The 19,858-nt window shown below is 48.3% G+C and overlaps 1 protein-coding gene across 5 annotated transcripts in view; it reads right to left on the reverse strand.

Annotated features, from left to right (window-relative positions):
- Positions 1–7,044: 7,044 nt before the first annotated feature.
- The window catches only part of hivep2a (HIVEP zinc finger 2a), a 61,371-nt gene continuing 48,557 nt past the window's right edge, over positions 7,045–19,858 (reverse strand). For all 5 annotated transcript variants that reach the window (XM_040160974.2, XM_078093394.1, XM_078093392.1 and 2 more), the window contains 10 exons: positions 19,482–19,742; positions 19,154–19,322; positions 17,087–18,942; positions 16,812–16,969; positions 14,511–14,686; positions 14,190–14,291; positions 11,513–12,368; positions 11,242–11,341; positions 10,084–10,203; positions 7,045–9,899 (listed from right to left, as the gene is read on the reverse strand). In XM_040160974.2, the coding sequence (XP_040016908.2) occupies positions 9,186–9,899; positions 10,084–10,203; positions 11,242–11,341; positions 11,513–12,368; positions 14,190–14,291; positions 14,511–14,686; positions 16,812–16,969; positions 17,087–18,942; positions 19,154–19,322; positions 19,482–19,742 (4,512 nt within the window). In that variant the 3' untranslated portion in view covers positions 7,045–9,185. The remainder of the gene's footprint in view (positions 9,900–10,083; positions 10,204–11,241; positions 11,342–11,512; positions 12,369–14,189; positions 14,292–14,510; positions 14,687–16,811; positions 16,970–17,086; positions 18,943–19,153; positions 19,323–19,481; positions 19,743–19,858) is intronic.

The raw sequence follows: 19,858 nt of genomic DNA on the forward strand, positions 1-19,858 counted from the left end.
CTGTGAACGTAGCTTATTTCTAAGCCTTCAAGGTTGCATCTTAACCTTTGACCTTTCCTCTGCTCAAGGTGTTAACAGTGACCAAAATCGAACAAAGTGATTCATAAAGGGATTGACATGGAATAATGTGTTTGTGTTGAAGGAGTTTACTCCGTCAGGAAGAGAAGGGAGACCAGGAGGATGTCCGTGAAGACACGGGAGTCCATGCAGCCTCCTGTTTAAGGTCCAACCTTCGTCTGTGACAGAAGGACCAAAGTCCCGTTGGACGCTTTTCCCTCTGAGCCCATTTCCAGGAAGCTCCGTTAAAACCAACAAAGTTCTTACCAACCGGGTTAAACAACTTCCCTCAAGCTCCTCTGGGGCGTTTTGTCAAGTCATAATTGCAGCAGAGCAGAAGAAGACCTTTGGGATCGGCTCCTTGTGGCAGTTTCACCGGCCTCTCTCTTCTTGGGCGGTTTGGCATTCGGAGGAGTTCCTGCAGCGACACTTTGATGCAGAGAAAACGGAGACGAGCCATTTGGCTTCTGGCATCAGCCGAGAGAGAAGAAGAGATCTGCATGAACGAGGAGACAGATGTTCTGGCAGCTGGTTCGCTTCTCTTACTGCTGGAAGGTTTCTAATGCTCCGAAGCTTTAGAGGGGAAATATTCTACATTCACCATTTTACCTGCTAGTAACTATTTCATGGATAAATACATTTATATACAAGTTAAATACAATTAATGGAATGAATGGATACAAAATAAAACACAATTACACAATTGGTTTGCAACTGATATTAGATGAGCTTTGTTCACAATGCGAATTAACAGCCAAACACACACACACACACACACACGGTTTGACAGCTCGTGTGCAGTTGGGTCTCGGCCATGACGCATGCTGATGGTTGACATGTTGCATCACAGCGTGACTCTGAAACAGCACTGTGTTGTCCTGAGCTGATGAGGCCAATCGCAACTATAAATAAAACACACACACAGGAGTCGGCGTTGTGCGTCACACAGTTTATAAATGCCACCTTCCTGCCTCCAGTCGCAGCTTCACTTTTATTAGAATTCTCCACTTTTTCCTCCCTGATCAAAGGATTTAAATTCACCAAAAGAGAATCAACCATCCATGTTTTAAATAGAAATGAGTAATTAGTTCATTCATTATTGATTGTTTTACTATCAGAATCCCTGCAACAACTACGAAAAGGATCCTCTGCAACTCTTCAAAGATGGACGGGTTTATGTTTCTGAGGGATCAACTTGGTCAAGGCCCCTCCCCCTCCTCCTCCCGTGGCCCCTCCTCCCCGTGGCTCCTCCTCCCGTGGCCCCTCCTCTCCGTGACTCCTCCTCCCCGTGGCACCTTGACGAGTTTTTAATATTTACATAAACAAAGTCAGTCCGTGTGGGGGGGTCCCCAAAAACGATTCAATACGCCCCTTTCAATTTAACGCACACACGCGCGCACACACACACACACACACACACACACACACACACACACACACACACACACACACACACACAGGGCAGAGTTATCACTCCTGTCACAGACTCTCCATGAGCCCTGGCTTATGGCTCACAAGTGTGTGTGTGTGTGTGTGTGTGTGTGTGTGTGTGTGTGTGTGTGTGTGTGTGTGTGTGATGTACAGTATGAACACACAACTATGTGCACTTTGTGTGCTGGTGGTTATTGATGATGTTCATTCTTCTCTTAATATTGCAGAGTACAATAAATCTTCCCTGACACCCCCCCAACCTACACACACACACACACACGCACGTGCAAACACACACACACGCGTGCATACACACACACACATACACACACAAGCACACGCATACACACACACACGCGCACACACACACACACACGCACGCACACACACACACACACACGCACACACACACATACATACACACGCACACACACACACACACACACACACACACATAGACACACACACGCATACACACACACACACGTACACACACGCAGGAAGGCCATCAATCCACGTCTTTGAGAAAGGGCATGTTGGCGTGTTGGATCATAAACAGGTTACTGCTTTATAGTCTGTGTGTGTGTATTCGTGTGTGTGTGTAATTTAAAATATTCTCCACACCCAGGAGTTCACAGCCAGCAAGGCATTGTGGGTAAAATGTCCGTGGCATTAGAAGAAACACCAGCTCTGCGTGTTTATCGTCGCCTAATAAATCACGAGCGAACACATCCAGGACGCCCACTGAAGGAGGACGAAGAGGACGATGGAGGACAAAGAGGACGATGGAGGACTTGGACTCACACACACACACACACACACAATGTGACCAAGGAGAGCGATGAAGAGCTGAAGATGGGCTCTATAAGGGAATGTGGGTATTTTGGATGCATTTGATAGTGACCACCATTCATCAGCGTGTCACACGCCGATGGAATCGTCTCGTCCTGCTCTCGTCCTCTCAGTTCAGGTGGTCTTCACCACGACGCCGCCTGTAAGTACACACAAAGCAAAGCGCACAAAGAACAGCTCAAAACAACCACGTTGTGAACTTTCCACCTTCCTCTAGAAGCAAACGCGCAGCGGCCATATGCTGCCGCGGCTATGAATAGCACCGGACCTCTGTGTTCTCTGCAGAGAGAAGACAGCGTGTCTTCTGGCCGTCCCGTTGGACTGGCAGCGTCCACCTCGGCTGTGATGAACCGTCTGGACGATTGGGACGCCGCCAACGTGGTCGCCGGGGACGCCCAGGTGGAGAGGAAAGCTTCCTGATGAAGGGGACAAAACGGGCAGTGGGGATGCTGTTGGGTCCATTTAGGATCATTGCTGCTGTTGGACGACTGACTGTGTCATCACTGTATTTTAGTGAATTATTCACAAAGAGGAAACGTTGCAAATGCTGCAAACTAGTGGCTCCGACCTCCAACATCTGACCCCAAAAACGCGTTTCCAAAAGGTTCACACATTCACACGCTGCGTTTCATCCAAACTGTCGGTGGAGAAGATCTCAGCAGATTATTTTCAGCGACACTGGTTAGAAAAAAACGAGCTGCGTAGTCAGCGAGAAGTGTGTTCACAGCCAAGCCGTCCCACAGGAGGTCTGCACCATCAGCAGAGAGACACCGGCTGGGACGCGACGCTCACCGGGAGCAGAGGCCGATGAAGCTTTGGTCATCTTCTTCCTTGGATCAACGTTTGATACAACAGCTCCGTCGGTTGAAGCCACTAAACCACAAACAGTCTGAGGGAACAAAAGCACTTGGATACAAGCTGACTTGTGTTGATCGAACCTTTACGTTTAGTACATTCAGAGATTAATTACGACCTTTATTTGAATGATTTTGATGATTTTTTTTTGAATGAACGGGTCTCCCTGTTGTTTTCCTGCAGGAAACTGCAGGAAAACAACATTTTCCATTTCTCCTCCATCGTGGGTGCAGTACCTCCACCTGCCGACAGGTGGCGGTGTGTAACCGCGTCCCACCGGCTGCTCTTCTTCCCGGTCTGTAGACCAGTGGACCGCAAGAACAATTCTCCTCTCCTTTTCCTACCCGTGTGTCATTCGTGAGAAGAAGGGTTTCCATCCGTCCATCCGTCCATCCGTCCTCCTTTGCCTCTTTGATGGACGTCTTCTCTTGCCTCACCTCCGCCTCTCTCTCCTGATCCTTTCCCGTCTCCACTCTTCTTCTTTCGTTTTGGGATGTTTCTGGTCTTCATTATCTTGTTCATTTAAAAAGAAGCATCTTCATTGTCCTCCAACCTGTCCTCAATTGTCTTCTGTTTCCACTCCTTGTCTGCTAACCTTTCTTCATCTTATCTCATTTCTGGTCTCTTATCCTCTTCTATTCTTTTCCTCTTTGTTAATTTACTTTATCGTTTCCTCTCCTCCCTTTGTCTCCTCCTCGTCTTGTCCTATGTCCTCCCTCTTTTCTCCTTCTTATCTTCCTTCATCTCGTCTCCTGCTCCTGTTTTGTTTTATATATTATATATTAGTTTGTGATAAAGAATATCTCCTATTGTCTTTTCTTTAAATGTCTCTCTTGTCCTTCACCGTTTCCTTTATGTATATTTACATGAATATATAAATATACATTCCTCTCTACAAACCACGAGTATGTTCAATGTTCTCCTCCATCTCCTGCCCTCCCTTCACCTCCTCTTTCCTTTTTGAAGATTTCAGAGTGTTGATTCCTTTCTTGTCTCTCATCTTGACCTCTGACCTCTGCTTTCTCTTCTCCGCACTTCGGTTAATTCAGAGACAATTTAGTCTCGTTCGTCTCGGTTCATTTCACCTCTTCTCCTCTTTAAAGACTAAAAATAATCCATTTTAGTGTCGCTGGCATCTCCATCCCAACCGAAACTACACTAAGTGAGCTGTCACACACACACACCTGCACAAACACACACAGACACACGCACACACACACACACACACACACACACACACACACACACACACACACACACACACGGATAGATGTTTCTGCTAATTCTACTCTTTTTTTCCTAACAGCTAAAAATGGAAACTTGTTTGTTCCAATGAACAGATGCCTTGGTGACACACACACACACACACACACACACACACACACACACACACACACACACGGACCTCCCATGGCTGTGCATTCCTGTTCAGACATTTTTATCGGGACAGAGAATTTTCTGTGCAGCAGGAAGTGGACTCGAGCTTGTTTCAGACTTAAACCACTTTCAGGCCAGTTTGACCTTTTGTCGAGTCTCTCCTCCGCGCTCCACGGTTACGGTTGCTAAGTAGGACGAACAATACGCTTCAGAGAGTCCGTTTCCATTGAAACACACGCAGCAGCTGTGATTCTCTGGAGTGGAGTTGCTCTTCTGGAATCAGGTCCGTGGTTCCCCGGCGCTCCGTGTGTGGCTGCTCTTTCCCTCCAGGCAACGATCAAAGAGCTTCAGCTCAGCCACATCGCAGAGACCTTTCATGTGTTGCGTGTGTCCAGAGAGAGCAGCTGACTCAACTCTGTGAGTAATAATCTGAATGCCTGTGAGACCAAACGCAGAATGAACCACAGTTAGTTTGGAGTTTGTTTATTTGAGGAGTCAGGCCACCTAGAACCCAGAACAGCAGTTCAGGACATTAATCGCCTCAAGAGGAAGTTTTACTTTAAAATGATGAACTCAAATCAAGAAGAATGCGTTGGCTAAAATCTCATAGGTGAATTCTGAACTTCCTGTTTGAGTTTTCTAGATGACCGGCAGCAGCAGAAACATCTTTGCACTTAATTACAGCTAAACGCGGTATTCCCTTTAACACACACACACACACATGCACACGCACACAGCCTCACCACTAGGTACAACAAGCTGATTTGGGTGACACACAACCAGAAATGAGGGCTTTTCCCAGGGTGCACTTCTCTGGCTCAGGGTCCCGGCGGCGCGGTGGCCATAATGCGAGTTTCAAAAAATGCATAAATAAGTCAAAGCAATTAAACAAAGAGTGTGACATCACTCATCAACCGACACATGATCATTTCTATAAAGTTGATAGATGACTACACCCGATGGCATGCAACAAAATGGTGGTTTATTAGTTAATAGTTTTCATTTTGCACAGTAAAATGTCCTTTAGTGGCCGAGAGGAGACTTCTTACACCACCCAAATATTTAGCCTCCTTTTGAAAAACAATGGAATTAAAAAACACTTCAGCATTATTTTAGAGAAAAAGATGAAATTGGGATTTCATTTTTTTGGGAATATTTTGTTTTTTTGTAACAGCGAAAAATTGGGTCAAAACCTTCATGACGCCTTAAGAGTTAAGAATAAAACACTAACACTCATTGATTAACTCACCAGTTTAGAACCTTGTTTGTGCAAAACATTCAGGTACAATTTGTCTGGATAATTCAACAATTTTATGCACATGCATCCGACACACCGTCAGATAGAGACACAAAGCCAGCGAGACGCACACACTCACGCACACACACATGCACACACACACACACACATGCACACACAGAAACGAGTCCCGGGGGACGGCTCCATATGAAGCTCACACCTCACAAAGCAGCGATCAAACTAATCAGGACCAGAATAACTCGCTTGATCATCTTCCCTCAAAGGCCAAAGACGCGAGGACAGACGGGACGGAAGACATGTAAGTCGACACCAACCCAGTTGCGTCAACAAAAGACAAAACAGCCCGAGCGATGAGACAGGTAGACGTATGTGGGACATGCGTGATGACGGGGACGGCGTTCTGTCAGCTGACCTCCTTCAAACAGCTTTTAGTGTTTGAATTCAAACTGTCAGCACGAGGACGGGAGCCCTCCCCGTCCCCCCCGTCCCCGTCCCCCCCGTCTCACTCGCCGGGACGCACCGGATGGATCCACGGAGGCCCCCCCACCCCCCCTCCCGGGGCCCAAAGTGTGTGCTGCTCTCATCTAAAGGTCAGCGAGAGGATTTACAACGCAGCCACTGTTTTTTATTCTATGACAGATTTGATAAGATTAAGACAGAAGATGTTTGAAGTAATGAACAAAATGACAACTAAGCTGTCAGTCTGGACATGTTTGATTGACAGCTGGGGGGGGGGGGGGGGGGGCATGAGACAGAATGTGAGAATATGAGGACGTTTGAAAGACTTGCCAAATGCTTTTAGGATTTGATGTGCAGAAAATACCAATGGGGTGTATTTTTGGGCCCTTCAGAATAAAGTCCGTGGTGCTGATGCGAGAAGTGGACGCGCCTCCTCACCTGCTTCTTTACTTCTCACATTCAAGGAATGCAACACTAATAGAACTACTGCTCATGTTATTTAGTACAAATAATACAGAGATGTATAAATAAAGCTTAACTATTTTGGACTGTTTCTGACGAGAGTTCTGGTGCATCACAGCCGTCATTACTGCTTCTAGTCCTTTTACTTTCTACTTTACTGTGGCGCCGTTATTGTGTCCGTTATTGCTATTTGTGGGTAAAAGTGAACAGTATTGTAAGATAAATAATCACGTGATATTGAAAGGGACATATGTTTTACACATAATATTTAATAATGAGCGCAGACAAAGAAATGATTCTATTCATATTTATTTGAAAACAACAATCCATTTTTCCACTTCTACTGCGATTCCTTTTTGCGAGGTCATACATGTTATATGATACATGTCATATGAACCAATTCCACTGAACACCATCACAAAAGTTACCCTTTAAATGCACGGTTACCTTTTTTTTGTCCTTTTTCTTCGTGTATCGTTGTCATTTCTATAGGATGACTTGTGCTTTGATATCTTTGAAAGAGGCAGAGGGACATTTTAAAGACATCGTCGTCCTCATGATACGTGTGAATAACAGCCAGGGACGATCCCAATAGAAAAAAGTCATAAGAAGAGGATATACTGGTTCCAATGCACGATACACACTACAGAGACACACACTCACATTGCAGCCTGCCCGACTCCGCCCAAACCTGTCACCTCGACCTCCACCTGCTCCACCTGCTCCGCCTGCTCCTCCTTTTCAGCTTTTTCGGTTCAGGATGAGAACGCTAGTTGTTGCAACAAGCACACACCTCCTGTTTAGGCTAAATATTGCTAAATAAGTGCAGCAGAGGAGGAGGAGGAGGAGGGAAAAAATAAAAATAAAAATAAGCAGTGCAGAAGAAAAGCCTCAATGCCTCGAGCGTTAAACGTACGATGACCGTTGTTGTTTTAGGGCAGTTTTGGGGTTCAGAGCTCAAAGCGTTTCTCCCCCTAAACGTTTGCTGCAAAAGCAGAAACCGCGGATCAGAGTGCCGGGACGTCCCACAGCAGAGGAGAATACAAGGAAATATAAGGTGCATTAGTCAGAGAGTTTGGTGCACGTTCGTCATCGCGTCCCCCCCCAACAAATGAAGCCAATAAATAAGAGTTCCGCTGGGTTTATAATGTGCCAAAAGAAATGTGTCTCCTGAATATATTTACACTGGAATGTTGTTCACAAGCAAAGACGCCCCAAATAAACGGGATCTCGATATTCCTGTTAGGGACGACTGTGTGTGTGTGTCTGTGTGTGTCTGTGTGTGTATGTCTGTGTTTGTGTGTGGCTCAAAAGCAACAAGGATGGAGCAGAACGTCCGGCGACGCGCTGAGAGCGAGTCCGTGCTTCAGACGGGAAATAATACCACGGAAAAGTGAGTTGAACATATATATATATATATATATATACGTGTATATATACATGTATATATATATATATATATATATATATATATACATATATATATATGTATATGTATATGTATATATGTATATATATATATATATACATATATATATATATATATGTATATATATATATATATATATATATATATAACCAGAACCCGGGACAGAGCAGCAGAGAAAAATGTACAAGCAATCTAGCGTCACCTCAATGTGAACGTCCTCCTACATATTAAGTGCAGATAGATATTGAGACAGATATTCTATATAATGTAAGTATTCATATGCTGGGTAAATATTCTGGTAAATCTTACTTCTATGTGTATAGACCTCCGATAGAAGGGGCTCACTCAGACGTATAAATAGGTCTAACATATAAAGCCATATTACAGTGTACATATCCTCGCACCCCCCCCCCCTCATGCTTTACATAGAAAAAGGCATCCACAACATTTAAGAAAAAATGTACAATTTATGAAACATGGTAACAATAATAAATAGTATTATAGAATTGCTGCTGTACACAAAAAAAGCCATTTTTAAAATGTCACTCATATAAAAATATGTTTTAGTGCAACCGTACGTAATCGTAATATTCATAACTTCACATCGCTTGTTGAGACTTTAAGGTGTCCAAAAAGAAAGGAAACACGGGGGGGGGGGCAGTTAATACAAAGCTGATACGTGATAGTATTGTATTTACATTTACCTTCCTGCTTTGTTTAGAGATAAAAGGCACACACGGAGCTGTCAGACGCTCGCTGACGTTCCGCCTCCTTCCAGGTCGAGACGCGTCGGCGTCACCGTGGAAACGGACCCAGAGTCTCGGAGTCCTTAAATAGAGGAGCAGGCGTGCTGCACACAAACATTGCAGGTCTGTTTGTCTCTGAGTGTGTTTGTGTTGAGAGTTGTGTAAACTCAGCGTGTGTGTCCAGGTGTGCAAAAGTCGCGTTTCTCCGCTGCACTTCATCCCTTCTTCTCATCCAAAGACCCATCGCTCCTCTTCCTCCCTACGACACGTCCCGGCTCCTCTTTGTGCTTTCTGCCCCCCCCTCCCTCTCTGGCTTCGGCGGTCTGGCCGCCGCCGGATGCTGGAGGCTTTCCGACGGGGAGGAGGAGCAGGGAGACGGGGAGGGAGGGTGAGGGGAGGAGGGGTGAGGCCTGACCTCCAGGCCGCTAAAGTGCTGAACCCCGGGAGCCCGCGGGGGAGACGGCGACGGGTGAGGAGAGGGGGGCGACATGGACGCGGACGGCCAGCGCCGCGGGGGCTGGGGGTCGTGGGACGCCGCTGAGGGAGAGGAAGTTCCTCCTCCTCCTCCTCCTCCTCCTCCTCCTCGCTCGGCGAGCTCCTCCGAGTCGATGCAGAGCGAGGCGATGGCCTTGGTGCAGGTGTGGATGATCTCCTCCTGCTCCTGCCTCACTCCTCCTCTTCCTCCTCCTGCCGCCCCGTCCCGGGATGAGGGGCGAGGAGAGGTCGGCTCCCTCGGCCTCTCGCCTCCTCCTCCTCCTCTGGCTCCCCTCTCGGTGAAGGAGGTGAGATGAGGGGAGGCGGCCTCGTTGGTGCTGGAGTCGTCCGATGTGCTCGTCTGCAGCAGGAGCCGGGACGCGCTCTGCGGCGCCGCCTGCTGGCCCGCAGGGAAGGGGCCGGAGGAGGTGATGGAGGAGGTGACGGAGTGCACCATCTGGATCCCTCCGATGGGGATCATTGGGAACGGCGAACGCACCTGAAATGGAAATGATTGTTTCATTGAGCCATTGAGCAAAACAAATTCAAAAGAAAATAATAAATAAAAGGAAAATTTAATTAAAAGAGAAAAAAGAAAATTTTGTAATAAAAAAAATGTGGTACAATTTAAACAATACACATACAATGTAGGACTGAGTTCAATAACCAAATTGAAAAAGTACCTGTAGTTGGGAGTGAAGAGGAAGATGACTGAACAGGACCTGGTGGAGTGGACTGGACTCGTTACCGCGGTTACCACCCTGGTCCCGTTCCCCTGGCGACGGCGAGACCAGACAATGTTCCTGGAGGCATGAGAGGAGACGAACATCAATCATGAGCCAGTGAGACCTTTTTTCTTCCCCGTTGTTCATTAAAATGTAAAGTTCACACACACACATTAGTTACATTAATCACACATCTGAGGCATCGCAATGGGAAACATAACATTTAGTCCCAGAATAATTGAATAAGCGTCGGTGAGAAGTGGTCAAACTGCGACGCCTGGTTGTTCCAAACTGCGCCTGTACGACGCTCGTTAAAACACAAATCCATCACTCGGAGGCCGGCCGCTTATCAAAGCGCAGCCGCTCTCGCTCGCCGCTTCACGCGTCGTTGAAGTGGGACCAGCAGCAGAAGCCAGAGTTTGAAGTGGGGCTCTTAAGAAGAAAAACAGCCGTGTTATTAACCACAGCAACGCCGGCCAGGATCCCATTACCGGCAGAACGCCGCCGCCCGTCTTCCATCATCGCAACGCGCTGCGTCTGTTGGACGCGCTCTACATTCCCTCATCCTCTCTGAATGTCTCTGCTCCCGCTGCCAAGCGCTTTCCTCCACTTCTCCCTCCGTTGGGTTATTTTCTTCTTCTCTTCTCTCTGTCCTTTCCCCCTCACTTGTGCTCCAGGTTGAACCACAGAGGGGTCAAAAGTTCACTGAATCCCACTCAAGCACCTGAACGTCACACAAGTGGAAACTGTGAGAAGCTCCCTCCGCTTCTGAGAAACCGAAGCTTCACGAGTTAAAGCTGCATTCTGTGTAGCGACCAGCAGGGGGCGACGCCTCTGCTCCCATAGACGTCTATGAGAAAATGACTCTTCTTCTCTCTCTATTTATTCCCTCAGTAAACATTGTAAACATGAGTTCATGGTCTCAATCTAGATTCAAGTTTCAAGTACAGCATGATGTTCATTTAGTCAAATGTACGTCCACAAACACAATGTGACGTCACCACGACTACGTCCACTTCCTGTACATGTTTCTAAAGGTTCTCTCTAACTTTTGAATGGAAGCTTTAATGTCATCAACCTGCACAGCGTGTCTCGTAGAGTGTTTGGGACTCTTACCGTCTCCATCTCTGCGCTGGTCCTGCGGCGTCCCAGCTCGGCCTGACCCGGAACGCCGCCCTGGTGACCCGTCCTGAGGCCCCGCGATCCACTCTGCTGGCTGGTGGTCACACAGGAAGTAGAAATATCGCGTTAAGTTTAGACCCTCCAATTAAATCTTTAATTTAAAGGAGCAGCGTGGACGGTCTGGTGGCATCTAGTGGTGAAGTTTAGATTTTAACCAACTGATTCCGTCGTGATTCCTCCGTCAGGAAAATCTCCCCGGACTCACCTTTGGTGGTGGAGGTGCTGATGGAGCCCCCGGCGAGGAGAAACCGGCCGGATCATCGCCCTGTGGCGGCCTCGGGGTGAGAGGTCGCGCTTGTAGTCTCTTCCCGATGGAGACGTGGGCCGAGGGAGGGGGGAGAGCAGCGAGAGGTATCCCCTCCTGGGGGAGAGGTCTCGCCTGTATCCCCCCAGGTCCCTCTTGGGCGAGATGTGGCGGAGGGGAGAGAGGTCGCCCCGGGGCGAGAGGCGTCTGGCGCGGGGCGAGAGGTCGCGGCGCGGCGAGAGGTATCGGCGGGCCGAAGGCGACGAGGACGGGGAGCTCGGGGACGGGCAGCCGGGGTAGTCCGGCCCGGGCGAGGACAGGCGGGAGGACGGGGAGGAGAGGCCCGGGGACGGGACGGCGAGGTCGTCGTCCATAGAGGACGAGGAGGAGGGCGGGGCCAGCAGGCCGCCGCCCGCCGCCCTCGACGGGCCTCGCTGGTACTCCGTCTGGCCGTGGTCGCCGGGCGGCGGCGCCTGCGGCGTGATCCGGATGCTCGGCACGGTGGTGAAGTAGCTGAAGAGCGGGGGCCGGTCGGCGTGGCCCAGGAGGTCGGACGCGCCGCGGTGGGGGAGGTGGGGCCCCGGGTAGGAGGAGGCCACGGCGGTGACGGACATGGAGGGCGGGCCGTAGGGCTGCGGGCTGGTGGAGCGCGAGCGGGTCTTCGGGGTGGAGTCGCCGTCGTAGTCGTCCTCCTCGTCCTCGTCCTCCTCGTCGCCGTCGTCCTCACCGCCGTCCGAGTCGTCGGCGTCTGAGAACTGGTGATCCGCCATGGCGCCTCTGGACATCTTCTCTGACCTCTGACCTTCGTCTCCGCCATCTAGACAGGAGAGAAAGTGAGGGCGTGAAGGGAGGAGGAGGAAGAGGAGGAACAACACAGAAGAAGAGGTTGAAGACGAGGAATAAGAAGAAGGAGGAGGAGACAAGGATGCAGGATAGATGAACAGACAGGAAGTGGAAGAAGGAGCAAAGCAGGAAGAGACTTTGTATTAACTTGTGGCAGCGGAAAGAGTTTTGATGTGAAACACCACAGAAACCTCATTCCCAGCAGCTCAAACCAGCAAAACATCTGGCGCTTTGCTTCTCTGCGGGACGGACTGCAGCCAGATGTTGGCGAGCTCTACGGGAGCTGAAGGTTACTGTTGGCCGGTGAACAACCATCACTGTGGGTCCGACCTTCTCATAAAACCAACGGGATTGCATGATAACTGACGGAAAGGCGAATTACGGGAATAAAAAAGTTGCTTTACTGCCGTGACTCTTTGTGTTAAAGTTGACGAAGATTCGCACAAAGTTCCCCGGTTTCAAAGAGCCACAAGTTGTAGAAATATCCAAAAAGCTTCATGACCTTCATTACTCTTATTTCCATCTATTTGATTTGCTTCTGCTGGATTCCGCCAGCGCTGAGAAGCACAAACCGCTCAGAGTTATTAAATTGAATTTACCCGACTGCTACGAGCAGAAATCACATCATACGCAACAACAAACACACAAACACACATGTAACATCAGTAAGTACTGACTGACTTCCTGGAGATCCGTCTTTTCCCCAAAAACGCTGAATGTGTGAGAATGTGTGGGTTTGTTTCCAGATACATGAAATGCAGAGCCAACACACACACGCACACACACACACACACACACACACACACACACACACACACACACACACACACACACACACACACACACACACACGCACACACAAACAGGGTCGATTGAAGTTTAATTTCGTGGTCTGAACCATTTGCAGTTACGGTAATTTGTGAGTTTTTAACCACAACCACAAAAACATGACTTTTATTTTGAAACTCTTCATAAATGACACTACGTTCCTGCAGTGGAAGATATCATGTTTTCATTTGAGGTCATTAATTAGACGGATCTTTGCTCAACAGCAAAGTCCAATAGATCTCAAGCAGTTATTTATATTTAATATAATAATATCTAAATAAAAAACAACCTCCTTAAACCCACAGACATTTATTTTACCCTCTGTGCGGATATTCAGCTTCCAAAGGAGCTGAATATGCAAAAGAGATTTGGAATAAGTTCCTTTGAAGGTGAAATAAAAAATCTTTTAAAGGTTCATTTATCATAGTTGTGAGGAAAATCTTACTCTGATAAAGTGTTTAGATACAGCTTTATAATTATCAGATTATAACGGAAATGATTAAATTAACACTGTGAGAATACAACATTTATATGTTACTTTAAATCATAAAAAACATTCTTGGTGGAGGTGAACGTCAATTAATTAACAGTAAGTCGTACATTTAGATTTTAAACTAGCTAATTAAGAGCTTATCTAATTAATGATGACAATAAAGCTGTATTACTGTCACACAAACAGCTGGAGGTTTTATTAATTGCGAACAAATACACAAATATAAAACCGGTTTGACTTGTTTCCGCCGCCTGGCGACACGCCGATGACGATTCATTCTTGTGTTTCAGGGCAAAGCAGCTTCATCCCCTTAAGCGCACAACTTCTTCCTCAGTGACGATGATTCACTGATCACGTCAGCTGATCGATGCGCCTCTGTGTGCGTGTGCGTGTGTGTGTGTGTGTGCGTGTGCAGGGGACTTTTAGACCTGTGTGAGGACATTTTGGACACGTGTGTTTTTGTGCGTTTCCTACCTCCTTCGTCCGCCTCAGTGTCCTCAACAGAAGACATGGAGACGCCGAGCTCCAGACACTTCTTCATGTGAGCCTTTGATTTCATGTGCTTGGTCAGGTTTCCTGCAAAAGCCACACACACACACACACACCATTTAACGACCTGGAGACCACAGCTTGTTTGGCTACAAGAGCAAAGAAAAGCGGCCGGGATGATACAACATTTGTACGTAGCGACTTTCCTGCTCACAGAAGCTGTAAACATCAAGTTACGCTTGTCCATAAGGGTATTTTTAATTAAAAAAGTAAACCTCCTATTGAATCATGCGGTGAGGAAATGACCTTTGGTCTTGAAGGCGAAGTTGCAGAACTTGCAGACGTAGGGCCGCACGTCGGTGTGCGTGCGGATGTGCTTCTTCAGCATGCTGGGCTTCTTGCAGCGGATGCCGCACTCCTCGCAGATGTATTTACCTCGCCCGCGGCCGCGCACGTACACGTAGTCCTCGTTGGATTTGTACCTGGAAGAGAGCGCGAGAACCAGGATGATGAAGGTGCTTTTGTCTTTATGCAAAAGAGAAATAAAGCGTTTGACAGTGGAATGTTTCCTTTGCGATTAGGGATCAAAAGCAAAAAGTAGAACATTAAAAATGCAAAAAGTAAGATTATCACATTCCTTTTAAATGGGATTTTAAAACTCGACCAATCGAGATGTTATTCACTGCAAAACCGTACTCTTGAATTGAACCCACGTTTTGGGTCCCTGTTTAGTGGACCCGGTCTGACGCTTCACTGCAGCAACGGCTGCTTTGTTCCGAGGGATCAGACGCTAAAACGGTGAAACAATGAGGCGCTCCACCTCTTGGCTTTTGGTTTCAGAGTCTTTACGCTGCTCCTTTTTTCTAAAAACAGACAACCGCAGTCCTCCCTCCAGCGCCACTTATCCTTCTACAATAAACCCGTCGCTGCCAGACGTGTTTTTCTGCCCTCAAAGAGTCTCTGAGGGAAGCGGCGGACACTTGGCAGCGAGGAGAGAAATCGCCACTGACCGCCGGTGGAGCGACGGCCAAAAAGGAAAGGAAAGGTCACAGGGGGCCGAGGGAAGGGGTCACAGGAGGTCAAACATCATGTGTCACCGCAGGGCGGGAAATCCCTCGAGAGGTTCACAGAGATGCTCATGAAAATGAAACATAACAGTTTGTTTTATTCCGTTATGAAGCAGATCGTCTTTGAAAACGAATGAAACATTAATGCCACACAAAGAGGAATGTGTATGTGTGTGTGTGTGCACGCGTGTGTGTCTGTGTGTGTGTGTGCGTGTGTTTGTGCATCTGAGGGCATTTGCATCTCTGTTTGTTCAGAATCCTTGGTTTTATTGGCTCTGCTGTGTATAAAACATTATGCTACTGCAGGAATGTCTTGAACTACAGAGTTTGTAGCCTGAACTCACTCTTACTTTAATACGGGACAAATTCCTCTGGTTTGCATGTGAAAAAGAAGCTTTACGTGACTTTAATAGCATCATAATTAATATTAAAGGATCTTCTTGGTTTCTTTGCAATCAATCAAAAGCTTTCATCGTGAAATGCAGTGTTTGATGTGGGAAAGTCGTATCTTGGTTAGATGACAGTGACAGCGGAGGTCAACATTTCCTCATTTGTATTATCAGAATGTGTCATTTAGTTTGCTTGTTATGATGTCGGTATCATCGGCTTGTTTGCTTGACATTATGGGGAAAAAAATCTACAAACTAATGGAAAGTCATTTATATAAGTAAGAAATAGTGAGGGTCCTGAAATAGATGTGGTACACCACACATAGGGCCTTTGTTCTGGTTTAGTATTTAATGAATCACCTTGGAAAGTAGTAAAAACTACCTTTCTATAAGAGAAACACAACAAAGCATAATACATATAAATGAATCCAATGAATCCTTCAGCCCTGATTCTGGTTGTAATCCTGTTTTAGAGTTAATCCTTATTTTACCTTCTGGAAAGCAACTCTCAGCAAAGCCGCTCAGCGGAATCAGATCTCCGTCTTTTAGACCATGAGAGAAAGCGAAGATCCAAATCAAATCCAAAAATATTCCTCAACAAAAGTTCTCTCTGTGCACCAGATATAGTTATTACGCAAATAAACAAGTGACTGGAATGAAAATATTTCTATGTAATTATGAAGATGTTGCATTGATATAATCACACCAAATATGAACCTATTCGTGAGGATTTATTCATTTGAATACTTTTATGTAAGGCTGTCTTTGTACATTCTCTCTTTGATTATTGACCTTCAAAGTCTTATTGGGGTTTGAATTATTTAGCAGACAATTTCAATTCTAGCAGTATTCCCAGCCACGGAGGAATGAATCGACGCGATATAGACTTTCAGTAATAGACTTTCAATCTGCTGTCGGCAGGTCTCAGAGGAAGGATGAAACAAACGCTCCAATAAAACGCGCGATGGGATCTGCTGACCAGGGAAAAGGCAAACTGCAGGTCTGAAGTCTGAAGGCTCGGCTTCAGATTCCACGCAGGCAAAAATACCATAAGAAAAACTAGCTAACATGTGTGCTATTCATGGCATTTTCCCCAATACTTTTGATATAAGACGCTCCGTTGGACGGGTGTGTGTACTTTCGGGACGTACCCGCCTTCGAAGATCTTAATCCGAGTCGGTTCGGTGGCGGCCTGTTTGACCGAGACCTCCTTCTCCTCCTGCTCCTCCTTCGACCGGTCCCACGTCACCACGCCCTTCATCTTCCTCACCAGATTACCGGCATCAACTGGCATCAGCTCTGGTTTCAGCTGCAGCAGAAGCAAAGAGAGGAGAGCAGTGGCGTGAATGAGCCGTCCGCACCTCCCGCGCTCATATTTCTCTGTATTTCCACACTTTCATGTTACTTTGGTTGTTAATTTCGTTACCTGATCAAACCTCAGCTTCCAGGCCACGGATGACACCAGCTTCCCGGAGCTGGGTGGCGACATGGCGGCGGTCGAGTAGATTGAATCGGTGTCTCTCCTCTGTTTGGACCTCAGCAGGGCCAGCGCGGCCTTGGTGCTGAGATTCAGAGGGTTTGGGTCGTATGAGCTCACGCACCACGAGTTGTAGACGGAGCTGTGCGACGCCGTTTGCGTGCTGTTGGGTTTGGTGTAGTTCAGGAAACACCAGCTCACCCTGCTGGTGGCGCGCAGGCTCGGGAACCGGAGAAACTGCTGTGCGTCAGCCACATCCGTGAGCAGCAGGGTCTGACCCCCGGGTCCAGGCAGAACCGTGCTCCGGTGGGCTGCTAGCTGCACCAGCATGCTGACTGGCATCTTACCGGGCGAAGGCTCGTCCGGGTTGTCGGTGTCCTCTGCGTCGTCGGAGGACACCATCGACTGGGGGCTGGCGCTGGGCTCCGGGACGGAGTCGTCCACGTTCAGCTCCTCCGGGGAGTCCCGACCAGCTGAACCTGGGGAGCGGTCCGTGACGATCTGGAGAGGAGGAGTGAAGCTCTCGGCCCGGGGAACGTCGGGAAGGTGGGGGGCGGAGGAACGGACGGGGACGGCGATCTTGGCGGCGGCGGGGAAGTCGCTGAGCGGAGGAGAAGAGGACATCCTTTCAGAGTCATCCATGGAGCCCTCGCTCTTCAGACGCGCTCGCCGACCTGCGCCCGGCACCGTCAGGGGCTCGTTGCCGCTCTCGGTTCCACTCAGCTCCACCGCGCTCATCTCCTTGACGATCTGTCCGTACATCCTCTCCTCCTTCACTCTCTTCTGCTGCTTCGTCTCGACGAAGAGCTCCAGAGAGCTGGTGGGGGAGAGCATGCGCTTGCTGCCTCCGGCGCCGGCCCCGGAGGCGTCGGTGGTGGATATGGTGCCAGAGGTGATTGACAACGGGATCCCTGTGTTCAGGCGGTGCTCCGGCAGCGAGTCTGCGACGTTCCAGGATGGGTGGCGCAGCGCCGCGCCGTCAGTGTGTCCGAGGAAGTGCGACAAGTTGAAACCCGCCCCACTTATGCCCCCTCCGATTCCTCCGGGTGGTTTGTTGACACCAACAGCAACGACCGAAGGAGACACGTTGCCGCTGTCAGCTCCGCCCGGCCTTGCCGAGGCTCCGCCTTGTGCTCCGCCTCCGTGGGTGGCCGTCAGCTGGCTAACACTGGTGTACATGACACTACCGTAGGATGGCACGTGGGTTTGGAGGCGCACAGGAACCAGCATACCAGGCAGTGAAGACCGAGTGCCCAGGTTCTGGGTGGCAAAGACTGGTTGGACCTGCTGTAGAAGCCCGGCGGCAGTGCTGGAGCTGGGCAAGGGGTGCGCGGAGGAGAGCGAAGCAAAGTTCTGCTGCTGTTGCTGGGACAGGGGAGAGTTGCGAGATGAGAAAGAGGCGGCGTACATTTGAGAGCTCGGCTTTTCTGACTTTCCATCGTGTGGCTGCAGGGAGTGAAGCGGCTGATGTTTGTGGAGGGGGTGTCCAGGCAGGGAGCCCGGTGATCGGATGTGGAGCTTCTGAAGCTGCTGCTGGGCCTGGAGGGTCAGCTGCTGTCTGGTAGTCCGACCGATCTCCTGACTCCAGAACAAACTGGGTTGCTGGTAGGTAAGGAAGGGAGGGCCACTCGGGTACTGCTGGATTGCTTCCTTATTCATGACCTCATGACCTTGATATTCACCCTCAGACGAAGAGCCCTGGGTCTGCAAGCGATGCTGATGGGACCTATAGAGAGGCTCGTCCTGCAGGCTGTCCTCACTAATACTGTGCTGGATGTGATGCTGAGCGTGCTGGTGGTGGGATCCTGCAAATGTGCATAAAACATAAGAATGTATCGTATTATGACATTAAATTCTTTTCCACAAAAAAAATCCCATGAGGAGAGAATACAGTCTAAATTAAGAGAGAAGAGAAAGACCTCAACACATATTATTCTGATACTGCAATGAATAAAAGCTTTGGCGAAGTTTAAAAAATAGCTATCCAATAGTTTAGTGCTGTCATGCTAAACTTACCTCCAGTGCTACTGCCAACTCTCTTGGTTCTACCAGGCACATCGCTGCTGCTGTGGGGGGATCCTGTTGGGCCAGGCCATGCTCCATGATCCAGGACTTCCTGTTTGATTGACATCTCAGCATTCCCCGGTTCCTGGATGATTGCCTCTGGATACACACTCAGTGAAGCCTGTAAAATATCCAAAAGTATAGCTGGTTAGTTATGAAATTAAAGTGTAGGTCTCGTCACAATGTGATGTGTGACGAAACGCCTGCTCCCATCATCTACTAACTTCCAGTCCTTTTTTTAAAGAGTTACCATAATAAGTACAAGTAGTTTTTCTGATACCTGTCGGACAAGAAATCCCCGCCGGCGATCTTTCATTCCAGAGGCACTGGAGTAAATCTCTCCCTGTCTGGAGGAGGACAAGCTTCCATAGTCAAAGGATTTACTGCGCATTTCAGGCATCTCTGTGGGCAGCGTGCATGGCGCCTGCTCCGATGAAGACCTCCTCATCTCTCTCTGCTGATGGTGGCTGGAATGCCCAGTGCCAGGTACCGTCAGGAACTCCGACTGCTTTGGTCCACCGCCAGACGCTGACGAGTCATCCTGGTTCACAATCACATGGACAGTTGGTCAATTATTGGGAACAAGCTGTTTATTGTAGGTTTTGTGAGACAACATAGCAACAACATAACATACACAAGACTTATAAAGTAAGGATA

Source organism: Gasterosteus aculeatus, chromosome 18, assembly GCF_964276395.1.
Source record: "Gasterosteus aculeatus chromosome 18, fGasAcu3.hap1.1, whole genome shotgun sequence".
Lineage (NCBI taxonomy): Eukaryota > Metazoa > Chordata > Actinopteri > Perciformes > Gasterosteidae > Gasterosteus > Gasterosteus aculeatus.